At 44.7% G+C, this 18794-nt stretch overlaps 1 protein-coding gene across 5 annotated transcripts in view; it reads right to left on the bottom strand.

Annotated features, from left to right (window-relative positions):
* Positions 1–13775: 13775 nt before the first annotated feature.
* Positions 13776–18794, bottom strand: part of BEGAIN (brain enriched guanylate kinase associated) — a 356417-nt gene continuing 351398 nt past the window's right edge. For all 5 annotated transcript variants that reach the window (XM_060262289.1, XM_060262286.1, XM_060262287.1 and 2 more), the window contains one exon: positions 13776–15960. In XM_060262289.1, coding sequence (XP_060118272.1) covers positions 14584–15960 — 1377 coding nt within the window. In that variant the 3' untranslated portion in view covers positions 13776–14583. The remainder of the gene's footprint in view (positions 15961–18794) is intronic.

Raw genomic sequence — 18794 nt, 5'->3', positions numbered from 1 at the left:
ATATGGTGAAGGGGGGGGGGTATCTTGTTGAACCCAAAGGTCCTTTTGGAATGTTGAGAACAGGTACTCATGACTGCAAACAAAATGGCTGCCATGGAGGCTGGTTTCAATAATGGGATGTTAGGAGACCTGAAACCAAGAGGCGGAGGTGAGTCCAAAAGATTGAGGGGGTAGAGGGTTGCCAAGTCCCACTGGTGTACCAAGGAGATTTGGAGGGTGTTCTGGGATGTCCCTGATGTCACCCAGAAGTGATGTCATCACATTGGAAACATTGCGTAGCGATATTCTGGTTTTGGGCCTATCTCGCTGGTAAAACTGGCTTAAAACCATAGCTTTTCCCTCACGCCAGAGCATCAGCACCAATACCCCCTCTAAGCTGTGGAGTCTTGTGAGCAAAAATTCTACTTCATGAGCTACCAGCTTTAAAGTTGTGAGCAAGTGATTTGGCTGCTGCATAAATGAGTTGGCTCTGGGGCCATCCTTCCCGAATTTAGACAAAAATGTGTGAGCCAGAGGCTAAAAAACTGTGAGCTAGCTCACACTAACTCAGCTTAGAGGGAACACTGGTCAGCACCTGATGCCCCCATGTGATGACATCACTTTTGGGGATATTGCTCAGAGAAAACTGAGGGAACCACTTCTGGGACCTGGGGAGCATAACACATGGTAAATCATTTGTTTGGAATACAAGAAGTCCCAGGTTCAGTCCCTGGCAGCTCTAGTGATAAGGTCAGGCGTGAAAAGACCTCTGCCTGAGGCCGTGGAGAGAGCCACTGCCAGTCAGAGTAGGCAAAACTGTCCACTTGATAGACAGATGCTTTGAATCAGCATGCGGCTGCTTCATGTGTTTAACTGCTGACAAATGGGCCAGTGTAGCAAAGATGGCTGCCTTTCCTTCCCTCCATTCCACGCCCCAAAGGCAGCACTGTTTTGGTGGACATTCCCTCCTGCTTCCCTGTACCACCATACCATCACTAATTCCTCTTCTCTCCTTCACTGGAAAAGAAGTGGTACTGATAGCAGGAGAGAAGAACTGCTGTGTACAGCCACTAGTTACATTGCTGGTGTTGTATATGTGCTTAGAATTGTCTCTAAAAGCTGGAGTTCTTGCCTGGCTAACTGGGGCCTGAAGGACAGAGCTTGGGGACTCAGGAACAATAGGCAGCCGGATCCAAATCCTGCTGCCCTGTGCCAATCAAGAGCCCCCGACTGGTTTGAATGGTCCAGTCTCAGGCAGTGCGGGAATTTTGGGTGTGTATATATAGGGGGCCCTGCAGCCCTAGTTTTCAGTCTTCGTAGGCAGCGCTATACCATGCTGTATTCAATAAAAGAACTATGCTCACTACCACCTTTCCTCATTAATGTATAGAACCCACTATATTATAGCTGGCCTACATTTGAGGAGAATCAGGTTGAAATCCCCACTTCAGAGGGGGCAGATTTCCTCAGCACGGAGCAGAATTTGTATGCTGGGCATTTGAAGAGGATAGAGAAATGCGGTGCAGGGGATGGTGGGGTTCTAGAAATGCACCACCCAGTACAATTCAGGATGAGGGATGCGCTTGCACCACCCAGGACTGCAGAGAAGGCTTAAGTGAATCACCGGATGATTAATTGCTAAAATGAGAAGCATCTGCCTTGCCGTTGTGCAGTCTGTCCTGGAGAATCTTACTTGTCGGCTCCGATTATGGTGTCTGGTTTCAGGAAGAAAAGGCAGTTTGCATTGCATTGCATCTTGGGAGGCAAGGCTGTTCTTTATTATGTAGATTCCTTGTATCAGACCATCTGCCTCAAGTACGCCCGGACTATGACCGGCAGAGATCTTTCCTTTGCAGCCCTGCCGCCTCAGGTCCCATCAAGACGCCATGGATTTATTTCTTTATTTACTTCATCAACATCCCACCTTTCTCCTCAGTGGGGACTCAAAGCAACTTTAGTCATTCTTCTCTCTTCCAATTTGTCCTCGCAACAAGCCTAACAGGCTGTGAGTGGCTGAAGGTCACCCAGCAAGCTTCCATGGCAAAAGCAGGGATTTGAACTCGGGTCTCCTAGATATAGTCCAACACTCTGCTATTATCACCCTGGAGAAAGTTCTTGTTTTCCTGTTACTTTATTGTCTGTCTTGTTTAATTATTACAGCAGTATAGTTGTCTTCTGTTTCTTGTTGCAAACATACAGTATTTGAGCTATGTTATAGGTTAGGATTCTGTGAGCTTACCTGCGGACCTACATCTTACATACTTATCTGCAGGAAAATGCATTCTAAGTTCCAAAGAAGAGGTTTTCATACCCTCGTTTTCCTCTATCCTAAAGAGTCTCAAAGCGGCTTACAATCGCCTTCCCTTCCTCTCCCCACAACAGGCATCTTGTGAGAAAGTTAGGGCTGAGAGAGTTCTGAGAGAACTGTGACTGGCTCAAGGTCACCCAACAGGCTTCATGTGAAGAAGGAGTGGGGAATCAAACCCAGTTTTCCAGATGAGAGTCTATTGTTCTTAATCATTACACGACTCTGGCTCTCACCAGCCTTACACACTCAGGTTCTGGAGTGCAATCCATTCATAAATTGGGGACTTCCATATTTGTGTTCACAATGGGTTGGGTGGGAACAAAGGAGGTGTGGTTCCCAGGGCTTTTTTGTAGCAGGAACTCCTTTGCATATTAGGTCGCATCTCCCCTGATGTAGCCAATCCTGCTGGAGCTTACAGTAGGCCCTGGACTAACAGCCCTGTAAGCTCTCAAAGGATTGGCTACATCAGGGTGTGTGTGACCTAATATGCAAAGGAGTTCCTGCTAAACAAACAAACATACAAACAAACCCTGGTGGAGCCTCATCCTCGACTTTTGCCCCGGGCCCCAGAATCACTAAGAGGGCCTCTGTCCAGGCCTGTATTCTTGCTCACGGGGTGCCTTGGTGGGGGGAATCTCTATTTCAGACTTGTCTGCTTCAGGGATTTGTTGTGAGGAGAGAAATGAGGCCACCTCTGATAATGAAAAGTGGGGTAAAGAAAAAATGGGTGAGACGTCTTCAGAGGACTTTCAGCACCAACTCAAGTGCTGTTAGAGGTACCTAATGAAATGCTTGAAAGTCAAACTCTTGAAACCAGCTATCTGTAACACAAAGGGAGCCCCCTTGTGCTCCCCCATTGCTTTAATTTCTCCCGCTGCCTTCTCTTTGTAGACGAAGACCTCTTCTCATTGTCAATCAGTGTCACCAGCCTGTGAAATGAAACTTGTCACCTGCATGGATGCTTTCTGCATAGATGCCAAGGAAATAAATGGAAAAACCACTGAAGGCAGAATGAAATGAAGGGAGAGGTTCTGGTGGAAAGGCCAACCGGCCTCCAGTCACCAGGTACAAATGGTCATTCATTGTGGGAAAATCTGTCCGGACGTGCTTTAACTTCCTTGGTACAGCATTTGTTGTTCTTATAAGCAATGGAGGTGAAAGTTTTGATCATCTTTTAAAGCTCATGTTAAGTAGCTTAATTGCTCAGGCAACTGCTGGTATCATTAGCTCAGGGTAACTGGGATCAGGTTTCTTACTCCAGTCATCAGCTGGTATCCAGAGTTGACATGCAACTGCCCAAGGAGGCTCACTTCCATTGAGCAAGGGTGGCCAAACTGTGGCTTGGGAGCCACATGTGGCTCTTTTGCACATATTGTGTGGCTCTCAAAGCTCCCACTGCCCCATCGGCCAACTTGGAGAAAGCATTTGTCTCTTTAAATCACGTCGCCAAGCTAAGCCAGTCGACAGCTTGGAGAATGCATTTAAAGTTGTTTTGGTTCCACCTTTCCCTCCCTTCATCTATTTTCCTTCCTCCCTTCCTTCCTTCTGGCTCTCAAACATCTGATGTTCACGTCTTGCAGCTCTCGGACATCTGACATTTATTCTATGTGGCTCATACGTTAAGCAAGTTTTACCACCCCTGATCTAGAGCGTAAGCTGTTTGAGATTCTTTAGGTAGAGAAAAGCAGGGTATAAAAACCAGCTCTTCTTCATCTAGATGCGTCATTCCCCATATTAATCTGAAAAACTTCAAAGCTCAAAGCAGAGAGTGAGTAGGGGCAGTGACATCTTCGACACAAGTGAGTGACATGAAGACATGAATGCATGAACCTGCCTTCTACTGAACCAGAGCCTTGGTCCATCAAGGTCAGTATTGCCTACTCAGACCAGCGACAGCTCTCCAGGGTCTCAGCTGAGGTCTTCTCCATCATCAGCAGTCAGGCTCTTTCGTTGGAGATATTGAGGATTGAATCAGGGAGCTTCTGCATGCTAAGCAGATGCTCTACCATTGAGCCAGGATGCAGCTGGCACATTAAAAAAAACAAAAACCCTGCCATAATTGTTTCCCTTACTGCTTGTTTTCAAATTTGCAGGGAAGAATACGTTTTCTATGAGGGAGCACTCAAATATGTGACCCTTCCTCCTGGGAAAAGTACCTGGGAACTCCCCGTGGTCCTTCAGAGCTCTTTGGAGGAAGCATTGTATAGGTAAAGGTAATCCCCTGTGCAAGCACCAGTCGTTTTTGACTTTGGGGTGACGTTGCTTTCACAACATTTTCACGGCAGACTTTTTGTTATGGGATGGTTTGCCATTGCCTTCCGCAGTCATCTACACTTTCCCTCCAGCAAGCTGGGTACTCATTTTATCGACCTCGGAAGGATAGAAGGCTGAGTCAACCTTGAGCTGGTTACCTGAACCCAGCTTCTGCCGGGATTGAATTCAGGTCACGAGCAGAGCTTGGACTGCAGTACTGCAGTTTACCACTCTGCGCCACAAAACTGTGAAGAAGCATTGTATAGAAGGGTACAAAATAAATATCGGGCACTAACAATCTTTGTGTTTTAAACTGAACAGAAGCAATTGGGCTGTGTTTTATGACTCTCAACCCATGTGTAGGGTTCCCAAGCTCCAGGGGGTGGCTAAAGATCTGGGATTATACCTGATCTCCAGGCAGCAGACATCAGTTCACCTGGAGAAAATGGCTGCTTTGGAAGATGGCATTATACCACACTGAAGTCCCTCCCCTCCCCAAATTCTGCCCTCCTCAGGTTTCACCCTTAAAATCTCTAGGTTGGAGTAGGATCTGGGAGATCCATGTTCGAATCCCTACTCGGACATGGGAACTTGCTTGGCCAGTCATACACTGTCAGCCTAACCTACCTCACAGGGTTGTTGTTAGGATAAAATAAAGGAGAGGAGAGCTATTATAAGCCATTTTTAGGTCCCTGTTGGGGAGAAGGGCAAGAAACTGCTAATTTGTGCAGGGCTTTTAAATGAAATGGAAATGTTAATACTATTTCGTTTTAAATCCAGCCAACAATTGTGTGCACAGCTATTTTTGTAGCAGGAACTCCTTTGCATATTAGGGCACACACTCCTGATGTAGCCAATCCTCCTGGAGCTTACAGTAGGCCCTGTACTAAGAGCCCTGTAAGCTCTTGGAGGATTGGCTACATCAGGGGTGTGTGGCCTAATATGCAAAGGAGTTCCTGCTACAAAAAAAGCTGTGTGGCTAGGCACCTGTCACTGGATCAGGAACTGTGGGGGAACGTGAATCTACAGCTGAATGTTTTTGTGAGGTTTTAATCATTATTCATTTATTTACATGGTATGATGGCTAATTGTTTTAGATAAATAAAAATCATTCTGTGTTTATTTCGGTGGAGCATGCATTTGGATGTATGTTCAAATGGTCAACCCAATCAACACTGTAATTTGATTTTTTTCCTGGCAAGTCACAATTGACTTGTGCTAACCCTGTAGGATTTTCAAGGCAAGAGATGTTCAGGGGTGGTTTGGAATTGCCTGCCTTTATGCAGTGACCCTGGTATTCCTCGGTGGTCTCCCTTCCAAATATTGACCAGGGCTGACTCTGCTTATCTTCTGAGATCTGACAAAACTGGTCAAGGCAATGTGATTAATTACATTTAATCAGGGCTTCTTCTTTTTTTTTGTAGCAGGAGCTCCTTTGCATATTAGGCCACACACCCCTGATGCAGCCAATCCTCCAGGAGCATACAGGGCTCTTAGTATAGGACCTACTGTAAGCTCCGGCAGGATTGGCTACATGAGGGGTGTGTGGCCTAATATGCAAAGCAGTTCTTGCTACAAAAAAAGCCCTGCATTTGACTATCTTTGGGGTGCAAGAAGAGCTGGTTTGAAGCTCAGATATTTTAAATTTCCAGAGCTCTGATACAGCATCTCTCTATTTCTGCATTAGAGATGCTTTCGACACTTCTTACTACCGGTATGTACTTAAATCTTTTAAGGCTGCTTGTCCTTTTCCAGGGACCCCCATTAAATCCCATAGTTTATTTTACTTCTCTTATCATCCGCTTGACATTTATGTCTTCCTGGGTGACACACAATATGTGTATGTGTGTGCATGCATATATATATAGTGCTAACCTTTTGAATAACAAAGTAAGAACGTTCATCTTATTGAATTGCATTTCCAATCAGGTGGCTCATGGATATTTAGACTCCTTTGAGACTAAGTTTTTGGAATGAAATAACATCCTGAGCTGAACGACTGCTCGGAGTCTGTTGACTTCTTGAGAAGTGCAGCCAATTTGAAGATTTATTGATCCAGGAATTAAATATTGAGCTAGACAGATTCAAAGTCCATTCTCATCAGTCAGCTACGTTAAGTAGGAGACTTTCAAAGGCAAAAAAGGAGGGCACCTAAAAAGTGAATCTCTTCGACGGTTGGATATAATCAAGATCTGCGGAATGGCAGAATGGCTAGGGTTGCAGTGCCATCCTAAACAGAGTTATACCCTTCTGGGCCCATCGATTTCAGTGGGCTGAAAGGGAGTTAATCTGTTTAGCATTCCTTAGCACTCCATTGCAGAGACAGTAGTTCAAAGAGTTTGGAGTTTTTATGGGATGAGTGGCACAGACCCATGTTCTGATGGAGGCTCAAGGTTAACAGATTCGTTACTCTTGACAAATTCCTTCCTTTGACTTTTGCATGGAAGGCACAGGATGTGTGAGTGTGTGGAAGGCTTAAATTTCAGCCCCAAAGTGCAACATTTTAAGGCCTTTAAAATAAACTCTGTATCCAGGTTGGACAGTTCAAATGGTGGAAAAGTCAACACATTTTTAATTATTATTCCAAAGCAAAATGCTTGGGTCTAACTCAACTTTATGTATTCTTTGAGGTTCTTTATGTATTTCCCCCCTCTCCACAAAAGTTACCAAGACAAAGCAATTTGGTTAGGGAAAGCAGCAGGGAGTGGTAGGTAATACCGGGATGGAATTCTAGCAGGAACTTCTGTGCATATTAGGCCACCCCCCCCCCACGTAGCCAATCCTCCTGGAGCTTACAAAAAAGAGCCTTGTAAGCTCTTGGAGGATTGGCTACATCAGGGGTGTGTGGCCTAATATGCAAAAGAGCTTCTGCTAGAATTCCACCCCCTGGTAATATCCATTCCTTCCCACTATTTTTATCAGGGCAAATGTAAGACTGGAACCCTGCCAGGCTATAGCAGGGGAGGATTTGAAGCAACCTTTCTCCTCATGCCATGTCTCTACTCCTGAGGCTGTTTCCCCTAAAAATGGGAGGTTATGAGAGTCTGGTTTGGGGCATCACCCAATGAGAAGGGCCCTAGAGCCTGTGTTATGAGGAGCAGTGAATGACAAAACAAGCATTGAATTCTCTTTATTTTTTTTAAGCGTTCCTTGCAAATAAAGCCACTTGAGGAAACAAATAACCCTAAAAATGTTATCCTAGAAACCTTTGTTCCACAAATAAATACATTTCCATATAACATTTGACCACCTTTACCTCTGCCCCCAGGGCTGTGCTAAATTTGGGCTAGATCTTAATCCCTGTCCATTAACTTTGTCGTGTGTCATTTGTGAAATGGATAGTGATATATTGTCTAGGGGTATGCCAAATTCTCTCCCTCCCTTATATCACAGAGCTAGTGTGAGGCAGTGATTTCAGCATCAGACAAAGGACTGGGGGGACGAGATTCAAATCTCCCTTCAGACTAGAATCTCTCAGGGTATTGTGAGGAGAAATGGCGGGAAAGTCATGGATGCTGCCCAGAGCCCCTTGGAGGGAAGGAAGAATGATATATAGTATTACAAGAATCAACAACAGTAGAATGGTACATCTATTCCTTATTTGTCCAGCACCCTCTTCTATATCTGTCTGCATCTAACAAACCCACCTCAGGCCAGAAGGATTCTACCTTATAGAAATCTTTTAAATATTTGAACACATTTGTACTTGCTCCACCTCTCTCTCTTCATGCTAACCAAACCTAGTTCTTTCAGCCGCCGCATGTCATTCAGTCGAAACCCTTTCATCATATTCGCCGGCTCCCTTTCAAGCATCTCATTCTTTGGTTTCTAATCTGAACGGTACACTCAACTCCTGCTGCAGCCTAATCAAAGCCAAAGACAGCTTTGTGATTAATTTTTATGCGCACCTTATGTCTCTGCTCAGGGGGTCACGGGTGTGTATTCCTGCGATGGTGGAAGAGACTGACGGAGTATTCAAGGCATAGATGCCTGCAGGTAGGTGGGCAGGAGATGTAGGACGGGTTTTGTGCTCACAAGTTTGCATATCCTGAGAGTTTATTTCAAGTGGCATTTGCCCTAAATGTTGCAAAGCAGGTGAGGAAAAGGTGAAGGATAAAGGGGTTTCTTATACCTTTTCCAAAACAACACAGATACAATAAAGTAAGATGATCGAACACCATCACAGTGCTTATACTTTAACTTAACATGCAGCCTGTAATTAGTAGTCATGTTTTTATAGTGCAAGATTTGAGCACCCTTAAAGACCAAGAGCTTTCTAGGATATTAGCTGTCAAGAATCAAAGCTCCCTTCAACAGATGCATTCTAAGAACTTTAATTTGGCAGGGCTTTTTTTGTAGCTGGAACTCCTTTGCATATTAGGCCACACACCACCAAGAGCTTACAGTAGGCTCTGGATTAAGAGTCCTGTGAGTACTTGGAAGATTGGCTACATCAGGGGTGTGTGGCCTAATATGCAAAGGAGTTCCTGCTACAAAAAAAGCCCTTACTCTTGGAAACCTATACCCTGAAAATCTTGTTGGTTTCTAGGGTGCTCTTGGGCTCGTATATTGCTCTTCTATTGCAAAACAACATGGCTACCCACTTGAAACGTATTTGCATATGCTTTCTTATTGAGACTGAGAGGGGAAAAGATCCTGGGGTCATAGTGGATAGCTCAATGAAAGTGTCAACCCAGTGTGCTGCAGCAGTGAAAAAAAGGTAAACTCTTAGGGATTATTAGGAAAGGGACCGAGAATGAAATGACCAATATTGTTATGCCCCTGTATAGATCTCATTTGGAATACTATGTACAGTTCTGGTCACCAGATCTCCATTGTAAAACTGGAAAAAGTACAGAGAGGAGAAGAAGAAGAATTACAGTTTTATACTCCGCCCTTCTCCCTGAATCAGAGACTCAGAGCGGCTTACAATCTCCTATGTCTTCTCCCCTCACAACAGACACCCTGTGAGGTGGGTGGGGCTGGAGAGGGCTCTCACAGCAGCTACCCTTTCAAGGACAACTCCTGCAATAGCTATGGCTGACCCAAGGCCATTCCAGCAGGTGCAAGTGGAGGAGTGGGGAATCAAACCCGGTTCTCCCAGATAAGAGTCCGCACACTAAACCACTGCACCAAACTGGCTCTCCAACCAAGGAGGGCAACCAAGATGATTAGGGGGTTGAAGGCACCTTCCTTATGAGGAAAAGCTGAAGAGTCTGGGACTTTTCAGTTTGGAGAGCTGATGACTAAGGGGTTTATACCTTGATAGAGGTTTATAAAATTATGCATGCACAGAACTGACCGAGAATTTTTTTCTTTCCCTCTATCAAAATTCTAGAACTCAAGGGCATCCAATGAAACAGATAGGCAGTAGGTTCAGGATGGAAATACTACTCTACATAGAGAGTGATTAAAAAGTGGAATTTGCTGCCAGAGAATGTAGTGATGGCCACAGGAACAAACAGCTTTAAAAGGGGGTTAGCTAGATTCATGGAGGATGTCTATCAATGGCTGTAACCATGGTGACTGAAAGAACCTCCACATTCAGAGGCACAAAGCCTTTGAATCCCAGAGCCAGGCCTCTGTGCCCTGTTATTAGCCATCCAGTGTTCCATCTAGTCCAGCATCCTGTCTTACACAGTGTCCAACCAGTTCCTCTGGATAAGAACATAAGAGAAGCCATGTTGGATCAGGCCAATGGTCAATCCAGTCCAACCCAAAGGGTGATTAACATGTGGAATTCACTGCCACGGGATGTGGTGGCAGCTACAAACATAGCCAGCTTCAAGAGGGGTTTGGATAAAAATATGGAGCAGAAGTCCATCAGTGGCAATTAGCCACAGCATATTATTGGAACTGTCTGGGGCAGTGATGCTCTGTATTCTTGGTGCTTGGGGGTGGTGGTGGTGGTAAAGTGGAAGGGCTTCTAGCCCCACTTGTGAACCTCCTTTTTTTTTTGCCACTGTGCGACACAGAGTGTTGGACTGGATGGGCCATTGGCCTGATTCAACATGGCTTCTCTTATGTTCTTATCCAGAGGAACTGGTTGGCCACTGTGTAAGACAGGATGCTGGACTAGATGGAACACTGATCTGATCCAGCAGGGCTTTTCTTATGTTCTTATTCCAGTGAAATCAGTTTGGCATATATGGACTGTCCTTTTTAATTATTCAGCTTCCCAGTTAGGTAGGCTAGGCTGACACCTAAAGATGTAGCCAAAGCCAACCAACAGTTTCCAGAGCTGAAGAGGTATTTGGACCAAAAAGGCACTTGGTCTAAACCCAGCCTGATGTGCTGTTTCTCCTTGGATCTCAGGATATAATGCTGAGATCAAGAAGGTTTTTTTTTTAAAAAAAGACATAAATTGTATAGAACAGTGGTGGCCAAACTTACTTAACATGAGAGTCACATAGAATAAACGTCAGACATTTGAGAGCTGCAAGACATGGATGTCAGATGTTTGAGGGCAGGCAGGCAGGCAAGTAGATAGGGAGGGGAGAGGGATGGAGAGGTGGAAAGAAAGCAACTTTTACTTTAAATGCATTCTCCAAGCTGCTGGCTGACTTGGCTTGGAGAACTGATTTAAAGAAAAAAATGCCTTCTCCAAGAAGAAGAAGAAGAAGATATTGGATTTATATCCCGCCCTCCACTCCGAAGAGTCTCAGAGCGGCTCACAATCTCCTTTACCTTCCTCCCCCACAACAGACACCCTGTGAGGTGGGTGGGGCTGGAGAGGGCTCTCACAGCAGCTGCCCTTTCAAGGACAACCTCTGCCAGAGCTATGGCTGACCCAAAGCCATTCCAGCAGGTGCAAGTGGAGGAGTGGGGAATCAAACCCGGTTCTCCCAGATAAGAGTCCGCACACTTAACCACTACACCAAACTGGCTCTCCGCACACTTAGCCACTACACCAAGCTGGCCGATGGGGCGGTGGGGGCTTCATGAGCCACACAACGCGTGAAAGAGCCACACTTTGGCCATCCCTGGTATAGAACCTTCTACATGTGAATGGTTGGAAAAGCAATTTATGAAGAATGGGAAGCAGTACAGGAATGCCAATAGGGGAGTCCCTGTGGGACTTTCTCTGGGTGCACATACCTCTTCGGACATATTTGTGTGGTGAACATGGAGCTTATGGAGAAAGCTCCTTATGAAAAGACTCAGAGTATATGATAATGGTTGCCCAGGGCTTATAAACTGTAGCATATAATAAACATCCGGTGGAAGAATGCCATCAAGTAGCAGCTGACTTATGTCAACCTTGGAGGATTTTCAAGGCAAGAAATGAACAGAAGTGGTTTGCCATTGCCTGCCATGGTATAGCATTTCAGACTTCCTTGGTGGTCTGCCATCCAAGGATGAACCAGGGCCAACTCTGCTTAGCTTCCAAGATCTCATGAGATCTAGCTAGCCTGGGCCATTCAGGAAAAGGTATAATAAATGTGTCCTCCTTAACAATGCCATCTAAAGACCGGAACACGGCGTAGTTGCCCCTGGGGGTACTACTAATGATGGCTCCCCACAGCAATGACATATAAGAACATAAAAGAAGCTATGTTGGATCAGGCCAATGGCCCATCCAGTCCAACACTCTGTGTCACACAGTGGCCAAAAATAGCAGGTGCCATCAGGAAGTCCATCAGTGGGGCCAGGACACTAGAAGCCCTCCCACCGTGTCCCCCGCCCCCTCAGCACCAAGAATACAGAGCATCACTGCCCCCGACAGAGTTCCAACAACACGTTGTGGCTAACAGCCGCTGATGGACCTCTGCTCCATATGTTTATCCAATCCCTTCTTGAAGCTGTCTATGCTTGCATATGGTTTCTAGGAACTCAGCAGGTGATGTAACTCCATCATAATGTACAATTCCAAGCATCTACTCAAGGATTCCAGTGTTTTGAGACACAAAAATTCACAATATGATGGGGCGGCATGCTTATGGCAACCACAATGTATGCTTTAACCCTTCAACAGTGACTGTTGTCCAGTCTTGTGGTCATGAATTCCATACTCTTGACCGAAGAACAGTACACTCCTTCTATCCGGGACGGTCGTCCTCTTCCACAGAGTGTGTAGCTTTGGAAGGGACACACAGGGAGCAGTGAGGGAGGTAGGGGACACCCGCCTAGCCAGCCAGATCAGCCAAATCAACCCTGGTGATCAACAGAGTGACAGTTGTTGCAGCCAGATTGCCCTTATGTCATGAATCCCATACTTTGTCCCCAATCCATTGCTGATAAAGTTGATGAAGACCGGTTTTGATGGGAGATTCAAAATAACTGCTCTTTAGTCATTATTAGATTTGAGCCCAAGTAGCACCTTAGAGACCAACAAATGCCCCAAAAATCTTCTTCATTTCGAAGGTGCTACTGGACTTGAATCTAGCCATTCTGTTGTAGGCTAACATGGCTGCACTTTGAAACTTTAGCCACTATGTTTCTGTTCATCGTTTTATCTCTGTTGTTCCCCTCTCCCCCACTTCCCCCCTACTATTTCACCACTGTGCTGTCTTCAGTTAGAATGGCGATCTTAGCCTAATATTGAAAGCATTTTTTTTGGTCCATGATGTGCTTCTGCTAATCAATTTGTGGTTAATAATTAATATAGTACAATATGTATTACTAATAAAAAGCTGGATCCAACAGAGCATTTCGGTGGACACATCTATGTAACCAGACATCCCAGCCACAGCATTCATTATTTCCCCAAAACATTCTGGCGGTATTTCAGACTGTACCAGGAGAGAGGAAGCAAGAAAGTTGTTTGCTCCTTGGATGGAAATCCTTTCATCCATTGAAATACCCAGTTGGATCCCAACTATCATTTATTCAGGTTGTGAATATTCAGAATTTGGCTTTTCGGCTTCAGAAATATTAGTTTCTAACTCGCACTGGAATGAACCAAAAAGCCACACAGCGTTGCTTGGCACAAAATATGGAGCAGAGGTCCATCAGTGGCTATTAGCCACAGTGTGTGTGTATATATATATATATAAATTTTTTTTGGCCACTGTGTAACATAGAGTGTTGGACTGGATGGGCCACTGGCCTGATCCAACATGGCTTCTCTTATGTTCTTAAAATTAGTTCCTTCAATGGGTTCCAGAAAATAACAGGAGCTGTAATTCAAAGGGACCTTACTGGGGGGGGCGGGGAGTGGGGGGCGGAGCAACTACTGGGTAACGGGATCCTCTTGGAACAACTTTTAATGGGAAAAAAAACCCCCTTCACGACATTTTCATTGGTGTCTTTTATTAAGTAATGCAAAATACAGTACTAATTATGACACTCCATGCATCTGAGACAATATAAATGCAAGCCTACAGAAAAATAGGTGACAAACCCTCAATTAATGTTGAGGTAGTGTACAGGGGCAGAGTAAAAACACAGCGGGACAGACAAACCAAAATATCCGTATGTGCATACTTTTTAATCCCCCCCCCACTCCTAAATACATCTGTATTAAATAACTTAGCAGGTCATTTCAGTTCCATTTCATTTAAAAATAGATTTATTTCTTTTAAAATAACATTACCATTCTTGTATATCTTGCACTGCACACCATCCACTTTTAAAAAAAGAATCTTATAGGGGGTTTGATTTGTCTTTTGAGATAAGGGGTTTCTCTCTCTCTCTCTCTTACCCTTTTCCTCCAAGAGATTAGGCACAGGTGGCCTCATGCACAAAAAATAAATAAGAAACCTACTTGAAGGGGACAAAAAATGTCACTCAAAGCGCTTGAGAGTACTAAGGACAGTCTAATAAATACCATTTTGTTTATAAAAATATATCAGGGTATAAAAGTGGGGCTCAGGGTTGGTATCCAAGATGGAAAAGTCAGTGTGTGAAAAGTGCTGAGTAATGTTTTTTTTCATCATAATTGGGGGATTTTCCCCTCCCTTTTAAAACAGTACCATTGTGAATATGAATATATATTGTATAATAATTCTGCTTTTCTCAGCCTACCGTACACTAGGAGTATCAGTGGTCACCTCTGTCATCATCATTGTGGTCTGTCTCCTTATTGCAGCTTTGGAAGATGTTTAGTTTAGGAGAGTCCCATACAGTTGTGCTTTTGTGAGACTATCCTTCCGACTCAAGCCGGTACTTCCAGTTCGTTGGAATTGCTGCTGTTTGCTATGAAGGCTTGAATGGCTTCCTTGATCAATGGAAGACTGATGGATCTCTGACGCCTCCATAGAACTCTGGTTGAGGGATTCGGCTGAACTGTTCGGACTAACATCAACGTATTCTCTTTTCAAGACCGGGCTGCCTTCAGTACTTTTGCTACTGCACACCTGGACTGTGATTCTCTCATTCTTTTTGTCTCTCAATTCTTTTGTTTTGTATGAAGAAGCCATCTTGTCCTGTTTACAACTACCACTGATGTCAATATTCAAACCACTGTCTGTTCTCAGGAAGCAAGAATCCACAAGTCTGCTTTGACAAAGATCGTCTCCTTCCAAGAAGCTATCCGCTTTGTAACTAGCATAAATGGGACTTGACCGGCTGTCTGCTTTCTTTATGGGGCTCCTATAATACTGCTCAGAAAAACTGCAGGGCGAAAGCCTGCCACTGTTTCTGTATGAATACGCCCCAATATCCTCAACGCTCAGCTGCCTCCACCGTCCCGGCAAGTCCTCTTCGGACAGGTGGGTGTTCCTGCACTCGCTACGCATTTTCTGAGATGATAAAGCTTGCTGAGTTGTTATGGCCGAGAAATGATAAGGCTCACTTGAGTAAGGCGACATAGTCCTGGTGAAGGTTGGGGAGTCCTCATTGTCATCTGCCAGCTCCATGTGCTGAATGGATTTCGACTTGGCAAACCGTGGACTCCCCTGGTGGTCGTAACCTGAAGATGGCTTTCTTTCGAACATCTCTTCACGGCTGCTCATATAAATTGCCTGTTGGGAGGCAGTCAGCGTGCTGGCCTGGGCATTCTCCTTCTCCTCCGATGTTACGCTGAAGCTGGAGTAGGAGCTAGATGTAGGTAAAGAGGTAACGTATTCTGGGAAAGCTTCGTGAGAGAAGCTGGAATGGAAGCCGTCTTCTTCCACAGTGCTGTCTGTGGAATTCTGGGACCTCAAAAAGCCGACATCTTTAACCTGCATATCGACACTCTGTCTCCTTTCCCTTCTCCTCTCATCAGGGCAGTAAAGGGCTGTATCACTGCAGTAGATGTCAGACTTATACTGTGGCCTTGGGCCAAGCTTTCCCACTGAGTCTTGGAAGGCCATGTCTCTAGCAGATGGGCTCGACAAGCGTGACGATAGGCTGTTTGGGTCTGGCTTTTCTAGCACTTTAGCGATGACGCAAGTTGGGATGTTGTCTGCAAATGATGTGTGACATAGAGGTACTGAAAGGCTGCACCCGTGCTTCTCCAGGTGGATGCTCACACGTTCCTGAAATTCAGCCGGTAGCTGTAACAGACAGGAGAAGGGGGAAGAAAGAGGGATACAGGTCAGTTGAGTTTTGCCAATGGGGCGATTATTATGAAATGTTGTGCAATTTGCACAGTTATTTTTTGACAGGTTTTGATGCATCAAACATTAAAATCAAATCTAAAGAAATCTTGGCTCAGTTGTGTGCCATACAGTATGATCTTATGTAGAGTTAAAACCTTCTAAGAACACTAAGAGGGGCTATGGCTCAGTGGCAGTGCAGCTGCTTGGCAGACAGAAGGTCTGGGGTTCAATCCCCAGTATCTCCAGTTAAAAAGATCAGATGGTAAGTAATGCAAAAAACCTCTGCTTGAGATCCTGGAGAGTCACTGCTGGTGTAAGTAGATGATACTGATTTCAGTGGATCAGCGGCCTGATTCCATCTTTCTTGGCTTATCAGTTTTTAGCAGATTACTAAAATGTAGGAAACGCTAGACCCAATTTGAATGGCTAGGGAAATCTATCACAGGTGCATAAAATTTGCAGCTAAAAAATTGCTAGGCCTGCTATTATCTTCTAATAAAAGAGGGAATGTCTCCATATGATCTGTATTTTGGAACAAAGGAAGAATTAAAAGATTTCTAGGCTCAGAAAAGAAACTGCGTTCAGGGGTCACAATATACGGTGCTTACACTACCCGCACCACAATTGCATATTCTATTAGAGTAAGGTCAGTGTTTACACGGACTTCAGTGGACTAAAAGTGTAGCTTTGTTTAAAACTGCACTCACAGTTGACCTTTTTCTATATGCCCAACTCAGCAGTAGCAGGACTGGAAAGAGAAAGATCTATATCAGTGGTCTTCAACATTTTCAAATGTGAGAGCCACATTCAAGCCTCAGTTGGCGGCATGGAATCCACTGAACTGCAAACATGTGACAGGAAGTCATATGGCATCATGTGACAGAAAGAGGGGGAGGCAGAGTTAGGGCCTTTACAGTGTCAAGGGCAGGCATGTGAGCAACACACCAAATGAGCCAGGGAAAGGAAACACAAGCCAAATACCAGGAAGTGAAGAAGCCAGCAGAGGCAAGTTCAGAAAACTCCCTCCCCTTGCCTTCTCTCTTTCTTTGCTCAGCTCCATCCAGCCCCCTCCCCTCCCCCGCCAATGTCCATTGCTCCTCACCTGCACTTGCCATGTGAAGATAAGGGGTGTGCATTTGGTTCAGCTGAAAAAACAGCTGATTCGGCTGTATTCCAGCCATATAGAGCTGAATCAGATTCTCTGATCTGATTTGGCAGCTGAATACAGCAGCAACAAATAACCGCCAAAATTTGGTGGCAATTTAGCTCCATTATACCCTACGGGCCACTGAACTCAAGGGCAACATAGGGTATAATGAATTGCATCAGGGTGTGTGTATGTGGTAGAGGGTCCAAATTTGCAGGGAAGCTGCAGGAGCCTCTCCCCCTCAGAACCCCCAAATTTCAAAAAGATTGGACCAAGGAGTCCCTTTTTCCCTATGACGTATTTGGGAATAGCTGAAGGAGCTGCACTGCAAGCATGTGCTCTTGGAAGACCAGAGGGAATGGCCACATTGCGTATACATTGGCTTGGCTCCACCAAAACATAAACCGACATAGTGCACTTCTGCTTGTGCCAAGGCCTTTCACCACACTGAGCACTTTCCTCCCCAGTGTTCCCTCTGAGTTAGTGTGAGCTAGCTCACAGTTTTTTAGCCTCTGTCTCATAAATTTCTGCCTTAGCTCAGGAAAAATGGCCCCAGAGCGAACTAATTTATGCAGTAGCTCACAACTTCAATGCCAGTAGCTCGCAAGTAGAAATTTTGCCCGCAAGACTCCACAGCGTAGAGGGAGCATTGTTCCTCACTACATGTTATAGTGCCCAGAAACTGATTGTACAGGGACTTGTGGAAGCACAAGTGGACATATAACAAGTTTGATTTAGCACAAGGAGCTTTTCCCTTACGTTTCTGCTTTGGCAACTCCAGTGTAAGCAGAAATTTTGTGCTGAATCCAGTCCATTATATGCAATTGTACTGTAAGCTACCTTATTAATATTCTAATTTTGTAAAGCAGATTCATTGAAATAAAAAATTTTTCCCCTCACCTCTAACTCTAAACATAACCCCAGCCCTGTAATCCCAACTCTAACCCTCTACATCTCATTCTAGTCCTAACCCTGTAAACCTGACCCCAATCAGCTAACCCAACGTGTAATGTGAATAAACCCTCCAAACCTATATTATCTGTGAGTTTTTTTTGCAGTATTACTACACAACTCAGCTGCCAAAAAGTGGCTTGCAGGAAAATGACTCATTACCATGACAAGTGTTAGTGAAATGTTTTGAGGGTAGAGGTCTTGTATTCAGTCCTTTTACTGAACAATTTTGCATGGACAATGGTCTAATGGATGCAAATTCTAGCAATTCATTCATCTCTCTGACCAGCTATTGCCAGCCCAACATTTAGATACTAAACTCTCAGAGTATGAAGAAGTCAGAAGAAATTAAAATGTATTTTGATATGGCAGACACCCTTAGAGCAATTCAACATGGACCAATGTACTCTAGTGAGCAGAAAATTCCTATAATTCTCAGTTCTCCCAGATACTGTACATGCACAGGGTAGGAAAACAGATCTTCCCACGTTGTTCCCATGGCTGTTAATATGTAACCTGAAGTAGCAGGAGGTGCAGATAGTCTTGTATTTGGTTTGTGACCATAAAATAGGCTTGGTTCCCAAGTTTCCGCGGAGAGTTATGTTTTTATCATTATCCAGAGCCTAATTCAGCATTCTAATTAATTTTTCAGTTGACAGAAAGGTAACCAGTTATTCTGGTTTTTTCCCTG

The sequence above is a fragment of the Heteronotia binoei genome, chromosome 21 (assembly GCF_032191835.1).
Source record: "Heteronotia binoei isolate CCM8104 ecotype False Entrance Well chromosome 21, APGP_CSIRO_Hbin_v1, whole genome shotgun sequence".
Lineage (NCBI taxonomy): Eukaryota > Metazoa > Chordata > Lepidosauria > Squamata > Gekkonidae > Heteronotia > Heteronotia binoei.
This window is presented reverse-complemented; position numbering and strand designations above follow the sequence as displayed.